Below are 19172 nucleotides of genomic sequence, written 5' to 3'. Positions count from 1 at the left end.
ACTCCCTCCCCCAGCGCCGGACCTCCTGCCCTCCCTCCCAGCCAAAAACCCAAAGCAGCCTCCCGAACATTTTACATCTTACGAACCTGCCGCCGCCGCCGCGAAGCCCCGCCGCCCGGCTGTCACCTTTAAAACAGCCGGGGGGCTTCCCAGCAGCTTCCCGAAGCCGAACGCCAAACCCGAACTTCCGGCTTCGGCTTCTGGGAAGCCCCCCGGCTGTTTTAAAAGGTGACAGCTGGGCTGCGGGGCTTCAAACGCCGAACCCGGAAGTTCGGGTTTGGCGTTCGTAAGATGAAAAAAGTTCGTAAGAAGAGGCAAAAATTTTCTGAACCCTGGGTTCGTATCTCGGGTTGTTCGTAAGACGAGGGGTTCGTATCTTGAGGTACCACTGTATTTATTTGGGTGATCTCTAGAAGTAATCTGAATTAGAATATTTCTATTGTCCTTTGAAGCCTTATAATTTCCTAATTCAACATTAGATCAAATCATACTACAGATGTATAGAGGCCATGAGTTCTCAGAGAGGGGCGGCATACAAATCTAATAAATTACTATTACTATTACTATTACTAATATTGAATTCTTACAGGTACTGGCTTACCAGGATGAGATGATTTTAAACTGAGAATCCAGAATTTAGATTGAGCCCTTAGCATGAAAAATCTGCATTTACTATTAAAGCTATTGCCTCTTTTCAATGCTATTTTATTTCTTGGGCACCATTTCATTACTGGAGGTAATATATAGGGATAAACCATATATATTACCTTATTTTCATATGCTGCTGCTCAACTGTTGAAATGGCACACAGGGAAAAATCTTCACATCAACAAAGGTTTCTATTAAATATTCAGTACATCATGTGAATGGAATTTAAATATCCTACTTATGATTATACTCCCATGCACTAGAGAGTTTGCTGTAACTGCACAGGAACATAAAATGCATTCAGCAATTTATTTTGTGGGCATGTAAGAAATGAAATTAATGGAGTTTAGCCAAATAATGAATGTAGAATCATAGCTGCACAGTTAAAAGTTTACTTTGCATCTTTAACCCAAGGACATCAGTCAGTGTTTATTTCATTGTGAAAAGAAATTGTACAATTTAAAGAGTTTATTTTCACAGTGAAATAAAGTACATTAATCCAAGGTTCAAAAAATTAAACTGAATGTTACTGCTAGCAATACTTGTTTTCCACAAAGGTCTATTTAGCTCTGAGTGCACAATAAGATTTTATGGCATAAGAACACCAGAACCTTATTTTTTTACAGTAAATGTCATTTCTTACCTTGATTTCTAAGGTACCTCCAAATCCCATCTTGAAATGCCCTTGTCCATCTTTTGTAAACACCCGCTGAAATGTTTGTTTGAACAAAGATGTATTGAAAGAGTCTCCCATTACCATGTAACCTCTATATGAAGACACACACAAAACATTAAGACACAGATATGGACAGTCCTAAAGAATAGTTACATTGTCATTTATTGCTTTTAGAATGTGGGTCTCCTACTAAAACTGCACATATCTGCATCTGGAAAAACCTCTGTACTTTTGCATTTATTTACAATTTTTCATATTTGTGAATGTAATTGCCAGCCTTGGATGACATATTAGCATCAGAAGATACCAACGGGTCCAAAGACGGGCTACAAGAATGGTGGAAGGTCTGAAGTATAAAACGTATCAGGAAAGACTTAATGAACTCAATCTGTATAGTCTGGAAGACAGAAGGAAAAGGGGGGACATGATCGAAACATTTAAATATGTTAAAGGGTTAAATAGGGTTCAGGAGGGAAGTGTTTTTAACAGGAAAGTGAACACAAGAACAAGGGGACACAATCTGAAGTTAGTTGGGGGAAAGATCAAAGGCAACATGAGAAAGTATTATTTTACTGAAAGAGTAGTAGATCCTTGGAACAAACTTCCAGCAGACGTGGTTGGTAAATCCACAGTAACCGAATTTAAACATGCCTGGGATAAACATATATCCATTGTAAGATAAAATACGGAAATAGTAAAAGGGCAGACTAGATGGACCATCGGGTCTTTTTCTGCCGTCAGTCTTCTATGTTTCTATGTTTCTAGTCTTGGGCTCGGAAAATTAGGAGGGGGGATTTAGAAGAGGGAATGTAGTTAGACATAATAGCATTCTTCTTTTCAGTCAAGGTCATGGTATTCCTGCACCTAGAGGAGGAGCGGTTCAGAGTTGGGTTGCTACCGGTGCGATAGGCGACTGAGCACTGGTAGTGGCCGTCAGACTGCACAATTTGCGCATGACCGCTCTAGTGCCAGTCCTTCAGGCACCATTTTTTTCTTTAATTTTTGGTATTTTTTGCTGCAGAGTACCCGAGTACCTCCGGAACCGCCTGCTACCGCACGAATCCCAGCGACTGATAAGGTCCCACAGTCGGCCTTCTCCAGGTCCCGTTGACTAAACAATGTTGTTTGGCGGGCCCCAGGGGAAGAATCTTCTCTGTGGTGGCCCCGGCCTTCTGAAATCAACTCCCCCCGGAGATTAGAACAACCCCCACCCTCCTTGTCTTTCGCAAATTACTCAAGACCCACCTATATCGCCAAGCATGGGGGAGTTGAGACACCTCCCCCAGGCTTTTATATTTTGTGTTTGGTATGTATGTGTTGTATGGTTTTAATTGTTGGGGTTTTATATATCTTTTCTTTTAATATTAGATTTGTTCACTGTTATATTGTTTTTATTATTGTTGTGAGCCGCCCCGAGTCTTCGGAGAGGGGCGGCATACAAATCTAATAAATTGAATTGAATTGAATTGCATGTGCAGAAGAAAAATCTTATGAGGGGATGCTCGCGCATGCGAGATTTCAACAATTTTTTTGCTTCCACACATGCGCGGAAGCAAAAAATCACCAAAATCTTGCGTGTGCATTCCCTCACAATATTTCAGTGCATTTTTACTTCTTGCGCATGAGCAGAAGCAAAATCCCCATGCTGCACACGCAATGCACCGGTAGCAGCAGTTAAGAGGAATCCGTCCTGAAGTGGTTGAAATGATGGCTCCAATTGGGATGGATGGTGATTGGACTATGCGATGGGGGTAGATTTGGGGGTTTGATTTACTGAGGGAAAATCCAGAACTCTCAGATTCAGGTTTTCCCAAATGTGCCAGTATACCTACTTGAATAAATGGAAACTTTGAGAAAATGTTTGTCTCAGAGTTTTTAACTGAAGTTGGGTTTTTCTGGAATGCTGACAGTAATGTTTAAAAGTGGTCATCAGAAGTAAACAAATGTGGTGGTATCTGTCATTTTACTTTATATATACTGTCTCTTTAATATATAATTTAATATATATATATATAATTTAATATATAATTTTAATATATAATTTATTCAAGAACACACATAATCTATGTACTAAAAAAACTTTGATTCCTATAACCTTGAACTGGGTGAAACAGTGCATCATAGAGTAATTACCATATTTTTTTTTAATATAAGACACATTCTTTCTACCCCTAAAAGAGGATGAAAATTTGGGTGAATCTAGCCTGGCCCACCCACTGGCTCCCACCCTTTGAGTTCTGCCTCCCAACAATTTGCCTCCTTGAAGCAAATAGCACACAGCCTGATTAGCACAAGCAACTGATTCTCGGTCTCACGACCATCAGTTGTTTCAGGCTGCAGGCAGGTAGCAATAGGCTAAGGCAATCCCTGTAATCTGAAACCATTAGCTGCTTGTGCTAATCAGGCTGTGCTAAAACTGAAAGTGAAACTGAAGGGGGCTGTTTGATGCAAGGAGGCAAGTTGCTGGGAGGCATAGGCAGATTTTTATTTTCTTGTTAGGCTGTGCTGAAACTGAAACTACGTGGGGGTCAAGGGAAAGGGAGGGTTTTGCCTTCTCTTTCTGCTCAAGATCCCCATGTATAATTGGTGGGCCACTATTTGACATAGAATGCTGGACTTGATGGGCTTTGGCCTGATTCAGCATGGGTCTTCTTATGAAAATGGCTGTTTGCTGTTTGCTGCAAGGAGGCAAGTCAATAACTATAAATGTCTATAGAATGTTTAAACTATTAGTTATCTTTTAAAGATTGCTTTATCATTGTTCTATACAACTTAACAAAATAAAGCTTTTAAAAATAAATGTTTGATCTGAAGAGGCTCAGTGCTATTGTATCTTCTTTTTAAATAGAAGGGAATATTTCCAGAAAGCCACATCAGTTTTAACAGGATCTGTACAAGTATAGTCTGAAATGTAACAGTGGCCTGTTGTAGTATTAAGATACAGCAGCTGAGTTAGACCCTGACTTAGTGATGTTTGCAGTAGATCTATTTGAGTTAGTGTGACTACATTTAAGAAAACTTTCTGGCATTAATATACTCCAAGTACATTTCTCCAATTCTTTGTTATTCCTATGGGTGAGGCACACATGCACAGAACAGTGTACATCATCTGTGCTGTTTGCTGCAAGAAGGCAAATTGCTGGGAAGCAGACTTTTTTTTTCTTGTTTTCCTCTCCAAAAGCTATACTTTGGAACATCTTAAGCTCTGAAAAATATGGTAATTTTGAGCAAGGCGTCTCCAATTACAGAATAGCTAAATTACAGTGTGCATTCAAAATCCAGGACCCATGACTTCCATGAAATTGAAATTTGACAAATTACATAAAACTGTTCATTATATAGAATTATTAAAAAGCATTATGACATAATACAAAATGTCAAAAAAACATTTCCTGTGGTGAACCCCTGATGTTACCATACCATTCGTGCAGAATGCAGCTGTGAGAGCAATCATGGGTTTTTCCAAATATGCCCATGTTACTCCAACACTCTGCAGTCTGTACTAGTTGCTGATCAGATTCCGGTCACAATTCAAAGTGTTGGTTATTACCTATAAAGCCCTTCATCACACCGGACCAGGATACCTGCGAGACCGCCTTCTGCCGCACGAATCCCAGCAACCGGTCAGGTCCTACAGAGTTGGCCTTCTCCGGGTCCCATCAACTAAACAATGTCGTCTGGCGGGACCCAGGGGAAGAGCCTTCTCTGTGGCGGCTCCAACCCTCTGGAATCAGCTCCCTCCAGAGATTAGAACTGCCCCTACCCTCCTTACCTTTCGTAAACTCCTCAAAACCCACCTCTGTCGTCAAGCGTGGGGGAACTGAGACATCTACCCCTGCCTATGTAGTTTTAGTGCATGATATGACTGTATGTATGTCTTTTTTATATTGGGGTTCCTTGTTTTTAGATTTTTTAAATGTACAATTGCTATTTTAGATTTTAAATTATTAGATTTGTCAATACATATTGTTCTTTATCACTGTTGTGAACCGCCCCGAGTCTGCGGAGAGGGGTGGCATACAAATCTTATTATTATTATTATTATTATTAATAATAATAATAATAATAATGATGATGATGATGATGATAATAATACAGTTCCACATGGTCTTTCAAGACAAATGCATCTCTGAATACTGTACTTCCCTGAATTTTTAAGAAATATTAGAACTTCTATTGTTGTTAAAAGCATTGAGGAATCTAATAAGGAAACATCTCTGAAACAATGGCCCAAGGGATCATGGATTGTCTAGTGCAGGGGTAGGTAAAGTTGGCTCTTCTATGACATGTGGACTTCAGCTCCCAGAATTCCTGAGCTAGCATGACTGGGTCAGGAATTCTGGGAGTTGAAGTCCACAAGTCATAGAAGAGCCAAGTTTGCCTACCTCTGGTCTAATGAAGAAATAAAATTCACCAAGCAAGTGAATAAAATTCATTTGAAAAGCAGCTGCAGATAGTACTAAATTTAAAACACTCATTCAGTGACCATTCAAAGCTATGAAGGAGCTGAACAAATGGATTTACAAATCATGTCTGAAGTTACTGTTGTTGCAACAACTCTGTGGTCATGTGATCAAAATTAATGTCTGCCTGATACACAGATTATGAGGAAGAGATGGACAGTCCCAAATGAGTCAAGAAATACCCATAGATCCTATTTAATAATTAGAGCATATTTTACCCTAATAGAGCTATAGAATTAAATGATAAAATTTAACTTTTGAGTAAATGAAAAAATATCATTTATAAGGTTTATTCATAAACATCAAACATTTTGACTTGCAAACTAACTACATATGCTGTAGTTAGCAAATACAGTGAATGCTTTTAACAGTTTATTGAAATATTTCTTCAGTAAATTATATACTTTCATATATTACATACCCTGTGTAATTAGGACAACATTTCATTTCCAAAAGACCAGTCTGATCTAATGCGCAGGCATAGATGTCAATGACATGACCTGTTGTAGCAGCACGATTTGCAAGAGCTTCAAAATGCTGTATAAAAAAGACATTTTTCCAATTACTTGAGTTTCTATAGCCATTCATTAACACAAGATATTCAGCCCTTTAACAAAAAGATGAATATTACACCCTTTTAATCCTTCTCTGTATATTTTGATAGCATTGACTTGCTGTATTTATTTCCATGATTACATAAGATAAACAAAAATGTCAACAAAATGTTCAAAATTATAGCTATTATACATGTTATACATACACATGAAATATATTTTGACTATAAATTGATATATTGTGCATCAATATTAATTTTTTTAGTATATCATCTGAAGCCTATAATTGTCACAATGGTTCAAATATTTTTTTTAATTGTAAATGTTTTAAATACTTTTTAAATTCTGTTTCAAACCTTTTAGCTAACATAAATGAAAAGTAGCATTTATTGAATTTCTTACCTTAGTAGCTTTTTTAACATATTTGGCATTATCTTTTTCAATGTCATGCCAAGATCTTATAGGAAGCTTAAGTTCATCTCCCACAACCATTCCAGGCCCCTGGGTAGCCGGTCCACCAATAAACATCATTATGCGAGCACCAGTATTAGGGAAAGTACACTGCAGGATAATAAATACAAAAAATAAATGAGCTTCCTGAACCATTCCATTGATATTTAGAACTATTTATTCAGGTTCTAAACAAAACTGCATTATCAATTATTTATTTACACATTAAATTAGCTGTCCATAGTACTGTCCAAATTAGATACATAAAGTTGAAAAAGTAATTATTGCTCAAATTTTAGCATATTTGATATTTATAAGAAAATGTTTCAGGAAATTATTTATCATCTTTAAAAAGAGTTATCTTTCTAATTTAAATCGAACTCACATTAACTTAATTATTTTCCTATATCAGAAATAACGTGTTACCTCTAGCAGTCCTACAGCAATGGAAAGAGCCACTCCAGAAGATCGCAAAGGTCTTTTCCCCTGGGGAACAGGCCAAGGATCTCGTTGCAGTTCACCCAACAGATCTGTGAGGTTCATGTCTATTTTCTGTACTGGTTGTAAAAATCTAGAAAGAATAAAAACAGTTTTGCTCTCAGGGAAACTATTTTTTTAAAAAAAAATTCAACTGGTGAAATTCAGGCTCACACAAGGAGAAAACCTCCTTATGAGTTTTTTCCCATTTACATGTCTCCCAGCCAAAATCTGTTCTAAAGAATGTTTTGACAATGAGTAAGGTCAAAGGAAAAGAAAAGAATAATGCCAATAAGACCTGTCCTAGACAAAAAAAAACCCTTTTGGATTTCATTTTGGAAAATATGTTTTATACTGTTCTCTAATCTCTATTTCTCAAACATGATTTAACATTCATTCTGCAGTTATCAAGCTTGTAAAACTATAATCTACTGCACAACGAAACAAGATCAGAATTCATGACTGGATGAAATTCTTGATCTGTGTGTATTTTGTTTTTATTTAACATGCTAATTATCACACACATCCATTATGCACATCCACTATAAGGTTGTGAATAAAGCAGCTGATCTAACATGTATAACTAAGACCTGAATAGTTTGGGAGGGAGGAATTTCCCTCTCAACAATATTACCGCCTAGGTGTCAAGTTTGGCATCAGCCACAAGCCCAGGTGCAGTGACATGGGTTGGAGTGGCAGTTGGTCATCCATGAGACTTCAAAGACTTTCAGCCATCCTGTTTCACATATGAACAGATGTGAGACACTGGTTGAAGCTGGGCTCTAGGGAGTAATTGGCTTGTTGCTGCTAATTGGCTTGTTGCTGAGACTCCCTGCTTCACAACAAAATTCCTATCCGAGTTGCTAAATTGTTTCAGCAGACCACCAGTAAAGTCTCCAAGGTTTATAGTTCTTGGAGACTACAATCTGCTCTCAGGTGGCAGGGAAACAGGGTCAGCTCAGGGCCCAGGAGCGGGTTCCTCTTACCTTCCTACCAGTGTACTGTGTGTGCATCGCAATGTTTCACATGCAAGTGTGCATGCCCTCTAGCGCAATTTTGCTTCTGCGCATGCGCAGAGGGATGATTTTCTTCCTGTGCATGCTCAGCGCCAAAAAATCACACAAAAATAGTGGGGGGGAGATGGTGGCAAACACGGACCAGCAAAGACAGCACCGGAGCCTTCGTGCCCAAATTGCGCAATCGGCAGGCCACTACCAGAGCTGTGCACCGGACCACACCAGTAGGAATGCACCCCTGGCTCAGGCATTCATGGTCACCATGATAACAATGGACGTAACCCAAGTTATTCAAAATATTAACAGAAACCAGACCAAAATAATATATTGTATTGTTAGTAGCCTACACTGATGTTTTTGGATTAATGATGTTGGTTCATAAGGGTTCAGCACTGATAAAATAGAGTAATTATGGAGATCCATAACAAAGCAGAACTTAGTGTAAAGCGATTTAAAGTACACTTTTTAAAAAAATAAAAAGTGATACCTGTTAGATGGTGGTGGCTGTTGTACCTGAGGACCACGACCCACTTGTGATACATTGATTTTTGTAAGTCCCAGCATTTCCTGTGAACAGTGTATAACAGGACAGTTATATATTTGGCAAATAGCTCAAAATAACAATTATCAATATGAAATTGGCAGAAGGAATAACCTTGAGGAGAGGAAGAGCCGTAATCAAGACATGGGTCATATAAAAGAAAACTTGAATTTGGGACAAAAATATGAATTGAGAAATGATCTTCCCCAATTCTTGTGGAGGTATCCATGACAGATCAAACTTGGGGATCAAAAACATGCAAGCCAAGACAGGGTTGTATTAACATAATTTCGCAAGTATGAATGTGTTTTCCCCCTCCCTCCTTTTTTTCTTCATGTGAATTAGAGAGGATAATATTAGAGATGATTTCTGATATTATATTTCTGTCCCAGATTTTGATTTCTTTTATCTGACCATTGCCTTGATTACAATTTTTCTTCTTCCTCGAGATTATTCTTTCTGTACATTATATTAACAGGACTTTTTTTTAAATAAAAAAAACACTACAAGTATTATTGACTAAGTGAGCTGCCATCCATAACCCAATTTGGAATATCTTGAACTAAAAAAGAAAAGTGTATTTTCCCTACCACCCCATTCATCTATAATGTAGCCTTGTTTGATGATATTTAGCTCTCTGCCTAAGCAGTTCATTGCTATGATAATACCTCTATTTTGCTATCTTGAAGTTTATTATAGATTAGTAAGATTAGCTTTTTGTTTTCATTTCACAGAAGTGATCTGGCTTCCTTTTCTGAATCTTATTATGTCCCCTTTTAATTAAGAAACAAGTTTGAGCATGGGTTTCTGACATACCTGTCCAAGGCTTCTCTTCCCATCTGCTGATACAATTCACTCATTACTGAGCTTTCAAGTCTCAAGAAGAAAAGGAAAAGGATTCCTGAGAGGAAACAAGCCCGACTAGATGGGACTGTGGGTCCACCTAATTCACCCTCCTACTTCAGTTATTAGACTGCATGTATGTGTGTACCAGGTTATTGAAGTCATTACAAATGTTTAATAAATCTGTATTACACCTTTCCACTATTTTTAATAATATTGAAGTGGAAGAGTATGAGTACTGATGACAACTTTAAAGTTGAGCATGGTACACTGACAGTACTGGACAGGTAATTCAAACTTTATAATGTTTTCCCTGAGATTTAAGAACACCATTTAAAGATTTTTTTAAATCAAGAGTAGGTAAAAATCAGAAATTGCACTCTTAACTCCTGAACTACAATAATTTGTTCAATACAGTAAACCAGTGATTTTCAACCTTTTTTGAGCCGCGGCAAATTTTTTACATTTACAAAACCCTGGGGCACATTGAGCAGGGGGAGGGTGGGGGCTAAAAAAAGTTTGGACAAAAAAATTCTCTCTCTCCCTTCCTCCCTTTTGCTCTATTTCTCTCTCCCTCCCTCTTTCTATCCCTTCCTTCTTTCTCTCTCCATCCCTCTTTCTTTCTCTTCCTTCCTTCCTCTCCCTTTTGCTCTATTTCTCTTTCCCTCCCTCTTTCTCTCCCTTCCTTCTTTCTCTCTCCATCCCTCTTTCTTTCTCTTCCTTCCTTCCTCTCTTTTTTGCTCTTTCTCTCTCCCTCCCTCCCTCCCTCTATGTCTTTCTCTCTCTCTCCTTCCCTCCCTCTCTTTCTCTCTCTCTTGCTTTCTTTCTCTCTCTCTCTCTTGCTTTCTCTCTCTCTCTTGTTCTCTTTCTCTCTCTCGCTCTTTCTCTCTCTCGCTCTTTCTCTCTCTTGCTTTCTTTCTCTCTTGCTTTCTTTCTCTCTCTGAGCTTCATGGCACACCTGACCATGTCTCACGGCACACTAGTGTGCCGCGGCACACTGGTTTAAAAACACTGCAGTAAACATTTTCTTCTTCTATTTTCCAAGACACAACAATCATAGAATAAGTGATCAAATTAAATATCAGTTATCTACCTGAAGTTGTTTTGCAGATAGATCCTTTGTCCCTCTGAATACATAACTTTTGGAAATTCCTTCACAGCCAAGCTCGTGAACTTGCACCATTCTCCCAAAAGTAATAAGCCCTACCAAAGCAGTAGGAGGTAGGAGACTTAATGACATTTGCATGGATTCTTTTAAAGCTTGCAAATCTTCATCTTCCATACAAGTGTCAACAACATAAAGAAATATCAAAGGCATCTGAGGTCCACGCTTTAAGTAAAATGAAAAACATTGCAATATTAATGTTATTAATTCACAAAAGAACCATGACAAATTAGCATGTAATACACATCATTGTCGATAGTATTATTAGAATAATAATTCCAAAACCAATTTTGGAATGCTTGTTCTCTCTTTTACTAATCAAAACATTTAAGTGTTTGATACTGCACTACAGGAAGTCCTTGACTTACGACCACAATATCTATGCTGTTCTTACAAAATAAATCATACCATTCTATGATATATCACATCAAAATATGCCAACAGTGAAAAGCATAATTTGTATTTATTCTATTATATTAACAAATGATAATGCACATTGTTATAATATGCTGCCATACTGGTCATCACAACTTCTCCCTCTACTATTGTTAACTAGCTCAACACCCACCTCTAAATTTTTAATTATAATATTTACCTGTACAACATATTCAATACTAGAAAATTGTGCTAAAAGTTCCGCAGGCTGGTTCATTTCAGTTATGCCAGCATATGTAGGAGGAAACTGAAAGAAAAATGTCAGAAATGGTCATATAAACCTAATACACCACATTCTGAATTTTATTACTATACTTATTTCTATTTGTGCATCATAATATTCATACCATACCATTTCACCTGAAATCTTTCAGACCTACCATTCATCACTTTAGGCCGAGATGCACATCACAATAAGGAAAATTAGACAAAATATTGACAGGATCTGACAAAAAATTTATAACTAAAATGTATATTTATCTATTAAACTATGAAAACATTGAAGAAATTGTTAAACCTAACATGATATCTTGGATGACCAACTTTGGATATGCAATTCAGCTAGAAGACTGGGAAAAACTATGGTCAGTTAATTATAAGATGACTTTGTCAACACCATATAAAGAAAATCTTTATAAAATGTTCTTCCGATGGCATTATGCGCCAGCACGCCTAGCCAAAATGAATGTAAACATTAGTAACAAATGTTGGAAGTGTAAAAAAGAAGTGGGAACATACTACCACATATGGTGGCAATGTAACGAAGCAAAAAAATTTTGGATTCAAATTAGGGCATGGATGGAAGAAATATTGGGCTATAAAATTGAAATAAAACCGGAAATGTATTTATTAGGCATAATTAGAGGCAAACATAGCAAAGAAAATTACTACTTAATAAATCACTTACTTACTGCTGCAAGATTAGCATATGCACAAGTCTGGAAACAAGACAAGATTCCAAACAAAGAAACGGTAATTAAAAAAATATTAGACTGCGCCAAATTTAGCAAATTAACATACGAAATTCAAAACCAACAAAATAAGGACTATTACAAAGTGTGGGAAAAAATTTACAACTGGGTGGAAATCAAGAAAAAGGTATAGTAAATAGAATTGTTAAAAAATAAATCTTGTAAATATATTAAGTGTAAATGTTTAATGTTGTATTGTTTGATGTCTAAATGTTTGTAAGTCATATAAAATAAAATAAAAATATTTTTTTTTAAAAAAAAAAAAGGAAAATTAGTCTTCAATTTATTTTTGGACTTATTATGATATTAATTAGAGTGGCCGAGGATTGGGCACAATTGAATGGCTGACAACAGCAAATTGCCATTTGATTTGTTCAGTGACCATTCAAAGTTAGAGTGACATTGAACAGATGCTACTTAGAACCACCCCTTCTCGGAGTTCTGACCAATGGGGCACGCACACAGTCACATGATCAATAGTTGGGTTCTATACTTTTCATCACTTGCTCTTTGCCACATATTCCTGCTACCCCCCCCCCCCAACTGCCACTACCCCCCAGAGGACCTTCACACTCTTCTTTTTCCACCTGCAGGGCCAGGATGCAGGAGCTGGAAGAGAGCGCAGCCCTGGGATATACACAGCAAGTGCAGCAAGATGGCAGAGCCTTAGCAGCTGAAGGAAGCTTGCCAGGTCCTATAGGGCAGTGTTTCCCAACCTTGGCAACTTGGAGATATCTAGACTTCAACTCCCAGAATTCCCCAGCCAGCATTCGCTGGCTGGAGAATTCTGGGAGTTGAAGTCCAGATATTTTCAAGTTGCCAACGTTGGGAAACACTGCTATAGGGGAAGAGGCAGCAGGATGGCAAAGGAAGGAACTCTCCATTGTTGGCTATGAAGGTGGAGACTGTGCAGGAAGTGCTGCTCAGTTTGGAAGCAGAACTGGAGGAAGTGGAGGGACCAGAGTTGCACGGCACATGTCAGAAGTGCCCTGGGAGAACAGATCTGAAAGCTGCTAGTCCTTTGCAAGGCTTTGTAGAAAGGAGGCTATGCCAAAAGAGATCAGAGGAACTGCACCTAGGTTCTGTTGACAGTAGGCTTGCCTCCTTGCTAAAGCCTGGCAGGCTGGTTCTCCAAGAGTGTTTCCATACCCTGGACCTCCAGAAAATCCCTAACCTTCAGCTTCATCCAATTTTGCTGTCATTTTAAACAGCACCTCCCTCTTTGCCTTCACTTTTACTGGAGTCTTTCCTGCCTCGCCTGGTAATGGAGTACGCCATACCTTGCTGACCCATCGGACAGCCTCAGACAGTTCCCTTCAGCAAGCAAGGCTCTGTTGCACGGCTTTACCCTTGCCCAGTGCTTTGATCCCAAACCAGCAACAAAAGGAACAAGATAATGAAGATCAGCTGGAGAATAGGAATAAGACCAGAAAATGCAGGGTGGCCAAAATGACAGTGATGGAAATATGAACTGATGGGGAGAGTTGAAGTGTAAGCGAGCATAGTAGACAGAAGATCCTTGCAAAACGATGGCATGGCGCTGGCCTAACAACCACAGTTGGGACTATAGGAACTGTCATCACTAAAGAATAGCTACATGCTGCTTTGACTAGCTACCGTTTTGCTTAATGATGGAAATTCTAATCTAATTATGGTCATTAAGTAAAGATTACCCATATACATTATCAGAAAGATTAATCTACATTTGACATATAAAAAATTACTAATACAATTTTGCTTATCAAAAAATGTAATTCTTTTCCAACGAAGATATGAAAATGACACTTCTTTTCCAGAATTTACAGTTCTTTTTCTTTATTTACCCAACATTTGTTCTGTTAACCATTATTTCAGATTTAACATTTATTCATTTCTAAATAACATCAAAATGATTTTTGCATCTTTTTATTTTCACCATACTATCACTACAATTTCTGTATGTTTAATAAAGCAAAAAGAATATTAGAATGTCTGGGATAAATATAAATGTTGGCTTACCTGATTTCTCTGATAACAAAAATTGCAGGCCCATAATTTTGCTCGATAATCAACCTGGCTAAAAACATAATATTAAATGTTTCAATAAATTATGAGACAATGCCATTTCAAGCTCATATTTGAATATAGATTATATACTTTCATCTCTTAAGTTTTATTTACAAAAATGTATTAAAATTGACTCTTTAAATGCTCTATTTTAGCTCTCCTCTAGTTTTTCTCCTCTAGTTGTAAGTCAAGGACTACCTGTATTCCAAATTATCATTTGGCCATTACTGAGCTCGCAACAAAAAAATTAAAATCCTATTTTTATATCCTAACACACAATCTCTCGATCAGAGAATTACTGCTATCAATAGAAGAGAATATATTGCTCAGGGTTGAACTATGCAATCCTTGGTGATCTGAGTTTGGTTGTTTCTTGCAGTATGTTTCATTACCCAACTATGTAACACAATCAGTGCAAGTGAAAGGAGAGGTTGCTACCTACCCTGTTTCCCCGAAAATAAGACATCCCCTGATAATAAGCCCAATTGGGCTTTTAAATACATAGCTAAAAGGCCAAGCGCTTATTTCGGGGTTCCAAACAATATAAGACAGGGTCTTTATTTTCGGGGAAACATGATATGTATCTACTATAGGGATACATACTATAGGAATACAAGGAGCTACCAAGGAATATAGTAACAGCTTCACCATTTTGTTGACTTTATACATTGTTTTATAAGATGGTATCACAGCTACTGAGGATAAAAATGCAGAGCTCCTCAATTTTTGCAGCAATTCAACATTAGGAATGCAATTTTATTACTATGTAAGCTCAAAATAAGGTTAAAGCAGACTATTGTCATAATGCTTGGTGGTCCTTCTGATTTTATGTGTGATTTGAAAGGCATTGACCACATTAAACAGTTTTCCAAATAAAAGCAAAACTATTACTCTCACTCAGCAGGCTGCGTGTGACAAAGTGGAGGAACAGGACTTAGAAGAGCTGTTTCAATCTCATGCAAAGTAATTTTCAACCAAAGATCCACAATAACATATTGATGAGGGTCAAGTAGTCATTGTCCAGCAAGCCACCATAAAAAAGCATTCTTCTCCAATTCTAATTGCATTTGAGAAGAACTTGCAATGGTTAGAAGACAGTGCAGAAAGGAGAATAGCAGTCCATGTAATTTTATTTAAAGCCATATTAGCAGCTATTTACAAGAGAAGCATGTGATGTGGCCATATTCATCTAAATCCTGCATCTGTTCTTCTGCTACTCGCCGTCATCCTTTTCTTCCATTGTCTCCGTAACTGTTCAGCCTAAACTCCTCCCCCGGTTTTATCCCTCAAGCTGTTTTCACTTATTTTCAAAATGAGTCTAAATCTGCACTGCTTATGAATTTAATATATTTTTCAACTAGGTAAGCACTTTAATAGGATTATTGTGTTTAGTAATATTTGGGTTATGAATGTGTTGCCATTCTTGAATGATCTGCCCCCACCCAATTTTTTTCTATTCACATTGCATAACAGTACAGCTATAATCCTATACAAAGACAAACTGCTCATAATTGGTAAAATTGGGACAGAGCAATCTTTTAATCAGAAGACTAACAACATGTCAGAAAAACCAGCAATATTTATTAGAATTACCATAATGGATTTAGAACAGCACGGCAGGTAGTGCGACTGCAGAGAACTGGCTCATACTGAATGGGAGGCAATTCAGGATGCTCTTTTAGTGGTGTGAACAGAGAAGCAACTGGAACCACCATTCTTGTAGCTTCAAGACGACTGGAAGGCCACACGTTCCAGCTGAATCTAACACCATCTCTATCTTCATTTTGCTGAATGAATTCCAAGAAGGTTGTCATTATGAAGCTTTTGTTTACCTGTAGCAAATATATAGATAGATTTCATTTAACCATGCAAGTTCTTGAGGATAAATTAAAAGCAATGCAATACTTTAGGGTAGGGGTCCTCAACTCCCAGGCCACAGCCCACTACTGGGCCCTGGCCTATTCAGAATTGAGCTGCGTGAGGTGCTGGCCAGAATGTGTGCACTCACAGCTTGACTCGTGTGAGCAGTGGGCCAATAGGCACATATGTGCAGGCCTGGTGGTTGCCGGTCCACCACTTGTACAAGGGCTGCATGTGCGCTGGCCCACCGCTCCCCTAGCCTAGTTACCCATCTTTCCCTCCCAGTTGAGCCATCAAGCCACAAATCTTGAGGACCTCTATGTTTAGGGAATTCATGTACTTTCATTACCAGTCATCTGGAAACCATGAAAATTCATAACTATCCATAAAACTATATAAGAAAAATGAATGACAATTAGGAGTCTCTGTTCTCTTTAGCAGCTATTTCACTGCTTAACAAAACCCAAATTTGGTAATTTTCAAATTATTATTATTATTATTATTATTATTATTATTATTATTATTATTTATTGGATTTGTATACCGCCCCTCTCCGTAGACTTGGGGCGGTTAACAACAGTGGTAAAAACAACATGCACAAACATATGCACCTTAATCAACGGTTTCACTACTAAACATTATAGCAATTCTTATCCCAACAACTGTTATCCTACAATGTATTTTTTATTTTGAGAAAACTTATTTTGACAAATTTATTAATTTATTTATTTTATTTGTTGAATTTGTATGCCGCCCCTCTCCGTAGACTCATGGTTATCACTTGCATTCATTTGAAAAAAGCCTAAAAGAATTGCTACATTTAAACTAATACATTCAGCCTCATTTATTGATATTATACACTCTTATATGCTAACCAAGGTCAATTGTTATACTACACAAACTTGGAAACTATTTAGTGCAAGCTCAGTAGCAGTATGTAATAGAAGCAGAAACCAGAACCCATCTCTTCTATTGGACAGACTGAATTAAATGAAAGAAACTATCTAACTACAATATTAAAATAAAATAAATAAAAAATTCTTTATCAAATAGGTATTTGAAGTACAAATCAGGAAAAGGCAGGATAAAATGCTGGTCATATTTAAGATTTACTGAGCTTCATGATAGTTGATGCTATCTAAAATTCCCTAGAAACAGGTAATTATTTTACATCTCATAGCTGCTCTCTGTGAAAATACGGTACTAAGGGAAAAACGAATTATGTACAGATGATTGCAGTCGTGATTCATTTATTGTTTCAGTTTCTTGGATATTTTTCAGCAAAATGGTTGTACTACGGCTATCAGGAGTTTAACACAGCTAATTTCTTTTTCACTTTTAAGCAGAAAATTGTGCCACTGTACTGCAGTATATTACCATCAAATTTCAAATTTGTGTAAGGGATCTCTAGATCCTGTGATTCATCATTAACTAATTAACTCTTAGTTAATTAGGTAGAGTTGCACTACCCCAGATGGATTCAAATGGATTCAATAGACAACTTGCACAACTCACAATACCTGCTCAAAAAGCAAGTGGCAATCGTGGCTAAGATGGCCTTTGTGCAACTTTATATTGTGCACCAGTTGCATTCTTACCTGAATCCTGAGGATTGGTTACTCAAGTCCTAATCATATCTTGACTAATTACTGTAATTACGGGGTTACCTTTTAACAATATTCAGAACCTGCATCTGGTGCAGAATGCAGTAACATGCACACTCCTGGATGCTTCTAGGGCCGCACATATAATATTGTTATTGTACAAGATGCATTGGTTTCCAGTTTGCTTCTGTATCCAATTCAAGTTGTTGACTGTTACCTTTAAGCTGTACATGGCATGGGTCTAGGGCAGGGGTATCAAACTGGATCCCGTCATGGATCGCATCGTGATTTTGTTTGCCCTTGGGGGGCAGATTGGGCATGGTTTGGTCATCACAGCCGAGGCCGGTCCCTTGTCTGGTCCCGGATGGCCTAGCTCCACGGCCTATCATGGGCTGGATCCAGTCCACGGGCTGCGTGTTTGACACCCCTGGTCTAGGGTATCTGAGAAGCTCTCTCTCCTCCGGTCATGCCAATGGTGGAGGCCTGCTATGGATCTCATCTGCTAAGGAATCAAGGAATCAAATCTGCAGGTGGATCAAGAAGAGCCTTTTTCTGCTAGACCCCCAATATTCTTCCAGTGGTGGTAAGAAATGCCACCTCCCTTTTGGCCTTCTGGAAGGGTATCAAAGCTTAGCTTTGCTAATTGGGCCCAGAAGAAGATACTCATTGCTGGAGATGGCTGAAGAGATAAGATGATCTCATTCTCATCCCCTCCATCTCTTGGCTGTTGTAGCCGTTGTTTTAGTGCAGTTTTTACTAATATTTTAATGTCAGTTTATTTTAATATTTTATTTTTTCACTTTTTTCTATAATTTGTAAAGCACTCAGAGTCCCTTGTAAGAGAGCTGGATGGCATAGAAATTTAATAAATAAAAAATAAACCATTACATCAACCTGGTTCTCTTTCATGGACTTAATTCTTTCTAAACAAATTTATCAATTATATGTCTATTTATTACGGTAATCAAATAATTACTGTGATCAATTCAAAGTTCAGGAAACAATTCAACTATCACATATTCAACTATCCCTTTGAAAAAAATACTTTATTTTATTGAAATATGCCTAGTCAAGCTGGAAAACAGACGACTACAAATTAGTCCCTTGGGGTATTACTTGTTTTTTCTGCAAATCCCCATGGAATACATTACACACAGTTAATATTAATGCCTTTCAATCCCTTAACTAAAGTACATAAGATTTTAATTTGTCATATTTTAAAACCTGATACAGTACTGTCTTTTATCAATTAAAAACATCAGATATTGCATAACTTGCTTGTTACCTTTTTTCACTCTTTAAAAATATAAGTTTAAGGTATGTGTAAGGGAAAAACAAATGACACTTTAAGGTACAGGGGGTGGACAAAAAAACGGAAACATCTTGAAAAATCATCAAAATATCTTTTAATATGGTGTTTGGT

The 19172-nt window shown here is 37.5% G+C and overlaps 1 protein-coding gene across 1 annotated transcript in view; it reads right to left on the bottom strand.

The window, feature by feature from the left end:
• SEC23A (SEC23 homolog A, COPII coat complex component) overlaps positions 1-19172 on the bottom strand; it is a 45821-nt gene that overhangs the window by 21043 nt on the left and 5606 nt on the right. The window contains exons 2-10 of the mRNA XM_070755244.1: positions 15879-16117; positions 14238-14295; positions 11429-11515; positions 10762-10998; positions 8772-8851; positions 7218-7362; positions 6744-6902; positions 6209-6324; positions 1292-1415 (exon numbers count right to left, since the gene is read on the bottom strand). Of these exons, the coding sequence (XP_070611345.1) occupies positions 1292-1415; positions 6209-6324; positions 6744-6902; positions 7218-7362; positions 8772-8851; positions 10762-10998; positions 11429-11515; positions 14238-14295; positions 15879-16099 (1227 nt within the window). The 5' untranslated portion in view covers positions 16100-16117. The remainder of the gene's footprint in view (positions 1-1291; positions 1416-6208; positions 6325-6743; positions 6903-7217; positions 7363-8771; positions 8852-10761; positions 10999-11428; positions 11516-14237; positions 14296-15878; positions 16118-19172) is intronic.

This window comes from Erythrolamprus reginae, chromosome 1 (assembly GCF_031021105.1).
Source record: "Erythrolamprus reginae isolate rEryReg1 chromosome 1, rEryReg1.hap1, whole genome shotgun sequence".
NCBI classification, from domain to species: Eukaryota; Metazoa; Chordata; class Lepidosauria; order Squamata; family Dipsadidae; genus Erythrolamprus; species Erythrolamprus reginae.
This window is presented reverse-complemented; position numbering and strand designations above follow the sequence as displayed.